This window comes from Saccostrea echinata, unplaced genomic scaffold, assembly GCF_033153115.1.
Source record: "Saccostrea echinata isolate AGI-Se365-2 ecotype Australia unplaced genomic scaffold, CSIRO_AGI_Sech_v1 ptg000005l, whole genome shotgun sequence".
NCBI classification, from domain to species: domain Eukaryota; kingdom Metazoa; phylum Mollusca; class Bivalvia; order Ostreida; family Ostreidae; genus Saccostrea; species Saccostrea echinata.
Genome location: NW_026889754.1, coordinates 11,044,172 through 11,052,566, shown reverse-complemented (window position 1 = coordinate 11,052,566; position 8,395 = coordinate 11,044,172). Strand labels below are relative to the sequence as shown.

Below are 8,395 nucleotides of genomic sequence, written 5' to 3'. Positions count from 1 at the left end.
ATTTCAACGCATTTAGATTAGTGTTCCCATAGACAAGCGGAAGATGACCGAGGAAAAGTGCTCTCTGCGAAAGCGCTGTACTGCGCTACGAACCAGTGGAATTCTTGGAATACTGGCAGCTTCATGTATGATTGTGGCTTTGACAACCATTTCCAGTTTATCTACAAGATCATCCGTAGTGGAATCACCACATCAGAATGAATCCTTTATTGATATCAAAGCGAATGACACACTGTGTGAATTCATACAATCTTTTTCAATCTCTGGAAATGTATTTGTGACCGTATGCTTATATGGAAATATTATGCGTGTGGACCTGAGGGTTTTCTTAAATAAGAAAGCCACTATAAAAGGATTGTACCTGACTACGACACAATGGAAAAGACTATTACAGATCATTCCATTAATTAATGACACAATGAAGAAGTTTCAGTAATTCTGCATAAAAGAAAAAAAATAGTATTGGATACTCTCTATTTTTTAATTTCATGAAAAAAAAAAAATATCTTGTTGGACATCTTGTGGTTATTTTGTTCTTTCTTCTCTATTGGTTTTACATCTGGGATCTGTGAAATGAAATAAATGAAGAATAAATGGAAATAAAGTAAAACTGATTTCATTTTTTTTCTGAGAAAATAAAACGGGAATCCAGTTTACTCCGGGAAAACAAATACGACTTTCGTGAAAAAGAGGAAAAATCTATCGTATGACCGAATAAGGTTTTCCTTTTCATTCCATCGAAATTAATCCAATTTTTTTTTTACATACAGATTACTTGTTTTTCTATGGAGAGTGAGAGAAGGAATGTGACGAATTTAAAGAAAAATATTAAATGTAAAGAAAAAAAACATTGTATAGACTTACGGAGGAATGATGATCTCCTCCTGGTCTTCTTCCTGGACGTGGTTTTCTTTCTGGTCTTCCTCACTGAATTCCCTGAAATGAAGAAAATAAATATTAGTTAAAAGGAAAAAAAAAGTCACTTATTATGATAAATATTTTCACCTGTACATTTCCTGAAGTAGTCGCAGAAAAAAAAAATGTATTCTTTTAAAGTACATTCTTGTACGATATACATATATTTATTAAGGGTTAATTGTTTTGAAATAAAAAAAGAGAAAACTTACAGCGGAATACACGCCAATTCCGACTCCGAACTACAATATAAAAAGGAAAATTACCGTGTGTGAAGGAAACAGTATTTTAAACACTTAATTTCTAATTCAGTTAATTTCTTTTGTTTAAACTTATATTGATGTTTGATAATTGTGAAAGTCACTACTCACTCGGAACCGATCAGAATGGGGCCCGACTCGTTACTGAAATTTTATATTTACATAATTTAATTTAAAAAAAAAAGAATTGACAAATAACCTGAAAAGAAAACAATCAGAGGATGTGTTGATTTTTTTTCCTTGAAAATTTTTGTTTTGTACCGAGACTTAATTATAAGACAATTTATATTTCCATTTGCTTTTTATACTTCAAAGTAAAAAAAAAATGTATATATGGACGAGAGGAGATAATGATTGTTCTAACCTTATTGGGGAGACCTCCCACTTTGGGAGAATAGATTCATCGGCATTCCTTAAAAAGAAAGAAAGGATGAAAGTGATACATTTTCTTGGAAAGAATTGTAATTCTCCATTTAAGTTTCAATTATAGTATATAAATGTCAAAACACTCAAAGTGAAACTTACTGATTAGTTCGTTTTCTGAGGAGAGTCCTTGGACGACTGGGGAAAAAAAACACAAGAAATTTAAGATGAAGGAAAATATTTAATCTAGACTAAGCGTTTAAAGACAAGTGATTAAAGAGAGAATACTAACCAAAGTCTCGGTCTTTTGGGGGCACTGGGAGTTTTAAACCTTTAAAAAGTAATGAAACATTGACTTTTATTGAATAAAATGATTTATCTGGTTAGTGTTAAAAAATAATTCGTCTTGATGAGTGGTGAGTCTTCACCCGCCTACAAAGTCACCATATTAGACACCGTGTTTAAGGCTTGTAAAGTGAAAGTGGATAGTGCCATTCAGGTAAATCACGCCAATGCCATCCTCAAATCACCGGCAAGATACAACTACTTGAAGACCGACGTCAAGATGACTACCATTTCAGCTAAAACCAGCGAATTTTTCTGGGACGACGTATGGAACGGAAAAAGACCCTCTAAAATGTTCGTGACCTTTGTCAAACAGTCGGCCGTCAATGGGAGCTACGGGGACAATCCTTTCAATTTCGAACACTTTAATCTATCGGAGATTGTCCTGTATGTCAACGGTGAGCCGACACCCGTCCGTCCGATGAAGCTAGACTTTGGTACCAATAAGAATTACGTTACTCCTCTCTGTAACCTCTATCAGTCCTCGGAAAGGTGGTTTAAAGACGAAAGTCTGGTCATCGATCGTGAGAAATTTCCTGAGGGTTATGCTATATATACCTTTGACCTCGATCCCACTGACCTCGGCGAAGGGTATATTAACTTGGTACATCAAGGAAACGTCGGAGTGTACGCACGTTTCTCAGAGCCAACCGCAGTAACCATAAGTGCCATAGCCTACTGTGAATGCCCCGGCCTTCTCTTGATTGACAACACTAGAGAAATCAGACAGTTGTGAGAAGAAAAAAATGGACACACAGCAGATACTCCGTATTGTGAATTCTCTATCCGAACTAAAGCCATTCTTTCGAGGAATCTATGCGTCAAACACTTTACCATCACGAGTGACCCGTTTTCCCTCCGCTTTCGTCTGCAACACAGACCCCATGGAAGACAGAGGTTCTCACTGGATTGCGTTTTGGTTTAAGAATGGAACTGAATGTGAATTCTATGACAGTTTTGGAAGACTACCGGAAGATTATGACATTCGACTGAGGGATTTCATTGATAGAAACGCCTTTGCCTGTCTGTACAACAACGTCCAAGTACAACCTGACTCGACCAGTACTTGTGGTTTTCACGTTCTGTTCTACCTCTTTCGTCGAGCAAAAGGATTTTCTATGCATAACAGTCTTGAAATGATAACTGAATTCACTTCCGATAATGCAGTGCGAAATTTCGTTTTAGGTGGAAAAAGAAATTAAAAAAAAAAGACTCACATAGATGTGTATTTTCATTGTAAATAGACGTAAGAATGGAAATAGTTTTTCAGGTTTCCGGGGACTTGGATACCGGGAATCCAGGTCACCGGAAACCAGGATATCGGATCCCATGTCTCCGGAAACCTGGATACCGGAACCCATGTCTCCGGAGACCCAGATCCCCCCCCCCCGGGGGGGTATGAATATATATATCCGTATATAAATCTATGGGGGTTTTTTTATTCCTTTTATTTTATTTCAGAAATGTATTTAATATGTGACTGTCATATACGTGTTGTGATCTAGCTTGTAAATGTATGCAAATAAAGTCAATTGCTTTTTCAATAAAATTCGTCAAACGCAGTCGTGTGTGTTTGTGTGATTTTTTTTCTTTGTGATAAATTAGAATGATATGATTCAAATTCTTCATTTCAACATAAGGCGTCGAAGAGTGAGCTATGAAATTTAAGACACCAACGTCGTTTGCCGTCATAGGGGGGACCATGTCTGGAAAGACATACTGGGTGTGGAAATTATTGGAACACGGTTCTGAGATGTTTGATGTTACACCTAACAAAATAGTTTATTGTTACATGGAGGAGCAACCGATTGTCGAGGACATGAAGTCTACGTTATCAGGTTTTGACACGTATAAAGGACTGCCTAGCAGAGAAGAAATCAAAGAATGGTCTGAGGATTCCCCTCACACGGTCATCATTCTAGACGATATGATTCATTTGGTGACCAAAAGCCCGGACGCTCTTCATCTCTTTCAGACAATGGTGTCGCATTCCAAAGTGACAGCTTTTCTGCTTTCACAGAACCTCTTTCCTCCCGGGATATATGCCAAAAGCATTTTATTGAATTGTCAGCATGTCGTCTTGTTTAAAAACGTGAGAGACAATCGTCAGATTATTACTTTTGGTAGTCAAGTATTTACCGGTCACTCCAAATATTGGATGGACGCCTACGCCAAGGCGGTCAAGCGTCCTTACGGATACATTTTGGTGGATCTGACCAATCACTGTCCAGAAGAGAGACGTCTGAGAACCAATATTTTACCGAATGAAGGAGAGACGGTGGTTTATCGACCCAAATAAATAGGTGAGAAGTTATAGAAAATCGATCATTTCCGTCATCATGTCACAAAGGATCAGACGTCATAAAGCATTCCTTCAATTTTTATTAGCTGCAGATAAGTCGCAAAGAAAGAAGATTATTGACATGGCCTCCGAGGAGCAAATAAAAGCTTTCAGGGAGGTATCTCTGAATCTTTACATGGGACGTTTTACTATTTCCGGTTATTATCGAACAAAACTGTTTGAATACAAGAAACTCGTTCAGTCTCTCTGTGATCGTGGAGTGAGTAGCAACCATATTAAACAGTTACTTCAGAAGTACGCAGAGGTAATTCCTTTGATTCTTAAACCTTACTTTAAAGAAGATGGCGGAGGAATATCTACTCGTGAGGAAGACGACTTACGATCGGATGAAGGAGAAAGAGAATGACGAAAAAAATAAGGACACTCGAGAACAAGGGATTAATACCGAAGAGTCTTTTTCTTTGACTCCTGACATAGAAGTGGAAGAAAAAATTAAACAACAATCTGGATCTGGTCTGTTATACGTGGGAAGTAGAAAGAAGAAGGCGACTTCACCACCTGGCAAGCGTGCTCCAAAGAAGAGAAAAACATTGTGGTTGACATTTAAAAAAAAAAAAGTAATCAAAAAGGAAAAATTCGTTTTCTTCATATGGAAAAATACTGAAAAAATGTGTATGATTATAATGGCTTTCTTCTTAAAAAAGAAAGAAAGAAAACAACACCTGTGTAAACATGAGATGATTTAATGTTGTAAGTAAATCTGGGAACATATCTCTGTTTTTTTATTATCATATATATATACAAAGAAAAAGGTTAAATAAAAGTAGAAATGATCTGAATTTTTTTCCTTAATAACCATAGGGGAGCGTGGTAAGGTTCGGCTGCACGACACGCTTTGTGTACACGGCTGCGTATTGTTTTATTTCCTCTTGAGAATAGAGTTCACTGTGGATTTTTTGACGACAGATTTTGCTTGGATTTACTGTGTGGTAATTACCAAAGTTGGGATCGTCACGATTGAACATTGCGTCTCTCATGCTGCTTAAATTTAAGTTCATTGAATTGGCATAATTCAATGAAAAGCCCTTGACTTTACAGACTTCCTTTCCCTGGACCGTCTTATAGGCATAATTTTTAGGACCGTTGCAGACAAATTCTGTTATCCAGTCACCTTCGTTTAATTCATTGGTGAGTTCGCCCAGAAAGTCACCGATGGGGGGTTCAACTTCGCCTTCTTTTTGAGTATAGATAACAGAATCCGTGTCCCAGTATAAGACACGAGTTTGTAACAAGTCCAATAGCTCGTATAATTTAAGCCGGGCCCAGCAGGTGGTAAACGATGCCAGAAAAACGTTGGTGTGTCCCGGGTCACACATTTCCTCTGATATTCGTTTAGTAGATAACATCAGATGTTCTTCGTCAACAATGTTGAAATCCTCGATTTGGATGGTAGGGTTAGCCATATGTTGAAAAAGTACGTGTGCCTGGGAGTCGTGTAGTATTTGTGTCTTGGTGAGATTCATCCGCTGTCCGAATTTTCCCCAAAAGCTATTTAAAAGGAGCTTTGCCAGACTCCGAAGACCCGAGTTGTATTCAATCTTGTTAGGGTCTAAGCGAATGCCCTCCTTTTTCTCGTACATTTCAATATACTGGTCCAGATCGACATCTGTCTTGACCCACTCGGGACGTCCACTAGCCTCTTGTTTTATCTTTAAAAACATATTAATGTAGGAGGCAAAGAGTCCCCCGGATTTGGAATGGGTGTCATACTGTTTTGTTTCTTTCCAATGGTAGACTTCGTAAATCTTGAGTATTTTGTATCCTTTTTCGACTTCCTTCTGTAGTTCCGGTGTGCAGTAGGTACCCGTCAGAGCTCTGTCCGCTTCCGAACACTTACAAGGATCTTTTTGACCAATTTCTACACACGTGCGACAAAGTGAAAAAGTTAACTTGTCTTGCGTTCGATAACCCAGCACGGGGTGAAAAAGACCACGAGGTGGCAAAATTTTGACCTTAGCAATTCCGAAATAAGAAGAGATGTCGCCAAAATCACGAGTTACGATCTCCGGATGTCCTATCGGATACCGACACGTCTTGTTCACGAAAGGGTAAAGTGAAGTAAAATCAACGTACTTAATTTTAGTGCCCTGTGTCGCCCGCTTGTATAGCATGCAACCGTTAGTGCGTCCCCCATCAGGCTCTCGCGGGGATCGAGTCGATCGACCAGTTCCAGATTTTCGACAAAAGCCTTGGCCTCGGCATCTTTTTTAATCATGATATCGAACTCGTGCTCCCATATGCTGATGACCTTCAGTCCGCGAGATTTCAGTTGTCTTTCTTTTAGACGCGTCATTGCTAAAAGCTCCGAAACCGTTTGCTCCGAATTGGGAAGGAGAACGTCGTCACCGTTTTTGTAACAGACGGGGCATCCGTGATAAAGACACCCATTGAATTCGTAGGCGATCCCAGAGGGATGATCTGGAGTCGGTGGTACGTATCCGTCTGTCCGATATCGGGTCCCTGGAACCCTGTATTCTCCTCGGCCGTTCAGTGCATGTTGGATGTTTAAATTCTGGCCGACAGATCTTGATCGAAACATCAGTAATTCAAGCCAGGCAATGGATTTCTTACTGAACTGGACTTTAATTTGATACCCATTAGGAGGAGGTCGAGCTATGGGCGATTTGACAAAAACTTCCTTGATGATTTCAATTCCGAGGGCTTTGAATTCGTCCATGGTTAACCAGCGATCACCATAAAAAACTGTTGTTTTTCCGTTCAGCATTTTGGCATTCAACCAGATATCTTTATCATTTTCATTGATTAGAAATCGCCACTCTTCCTCGAGAAACTTTTGCTTAAAGACGTCCATACAGAGGGATGCTATGGTGCACGAGTCAAATGCATCCACGGCGCGACCTCCGTCCATCCCCGTGGCCTCGTGGAGGAGATTTTTGAATTTTAGGCAAGCCCGTCGCAGAATGTCAACGTCACTCCGACAGTACTTGACCATTTCGCGATTGAAATCAAACATTTCTCCGCTGTCGACTTTTTCTTTATACCATCGATAGAATTTTTCTCTTCCTGCCACTGACATACCGTCTGCTCCGTACATGTCGGCTGTCGGATAAGGGCCCACGTAATTTAAGTTTTCACGACACGTAAAGAAATGAGGAAAATAACCTTTGGTCAACGATTCTAGCTGAAAAGCTTGAGGTAATTTTGCCAAGGCCATGGGTAAGAAATTAAAAGAGTCGATCACTCTGATCTGCAATCTGTTCACGTTGAACATTTGAATTTTACTTCCTCTGTAGATGACGAACGACGGACGCAGGGACTGCGATAACAGGTATTGTAACAGAAATTGTCCGTCGTAAGACAGATTATGAAACAGGACCGTATACCCTCTGTGGTTCTCGTGAAATATCCAGGAACCGAGATCGTACAGAGTCTTGAATACGCGCTCTCGAAAACCACACTTTCCGGGACAAGGAGGATTTACATATTGTTTCGTCTTTTTATCTTTTTTGGAACATCGATTACATCGATCCCCACAAGACTCGCAAGTACTTTGGGGAGTGACGTCCTTGACCTCACACTTTGCACAGGCACTCTGACAAACGGCTAAGACTACGGAATGTCTCGGTTTTCCGCAGTAAGATTTCAGACAATGCCTGCAAAGTCGACACTTGGAGCATTTGTTTTCATCTATTCGACACTGTGCACAGTTCTCGTCATGACGAGGGACATAACCCCATTCGCATTGAACTATTTCGTCCTTTTGTGACGCTTCTATGTCGGCGAAGATGTAGCGTCGACCCTTATCTTTCGAGGTGACGTGACTCCTCGCGTAGCAGAGATGGTCGGGTTCTACGTACTGTTGGCATGATTTACACTTGAAATAGCCACATTTGTGGTCTTTGGGCTTTAACTCCCACGGCTCCATGGTTTTTTGACAGATCGGACATTTGTAAAGGAGATCACAAGGTACAGTCCCGCTTTCACTTGGAATCTTATGTCTCTTGAAGCAGGCCATGGATCTACAGGTCCTGTTGCAATCTTGACATATAACGGTCCACTGTTTCACACAGGTATCTGACAAACAGACATTGCAATGATTGATACAGTTATGTTTGTGTCTGTGTTCGTAGAGTTTTAGACAAGACTGACAGAAATACGAACTTGTAAAGAAGCCACTGATTTTCACTAT

General features: G+C 39.8%; 1 protein-coding gene across 1 annotated transcript; it reads right to left on the bottom strand.

Moving 5' to 3' along the window:
- Positions 1-347: 347 nt before the first annotated feature.
- Positions 348-3,244, bottom strand: LOC133179650 (uncharacterized). Its single transcript, XM_061314354.1, has 8 exons — positions 3,174-3,244; positions 1,831-1,869; positions 1,701-1,736; positions 1,540-1,587; positions 1,287-1,319; positions 1,128-1,157; positions 865-936; positions 348-566 (listed from the first exon to the last, which is right to left on the bottom strand). Exons 1-8 carry the CDS (start codon positions 3,242-3,244, stop codon positions 554-556), a joined length of 342 nt encoding a protein of 113 aa, XP_061170338.1. The 3' UTR covers positions 348-553.
- Between the last annotated feature and the right edge of the window lie 5,151 nt (positions 3,245-8,395).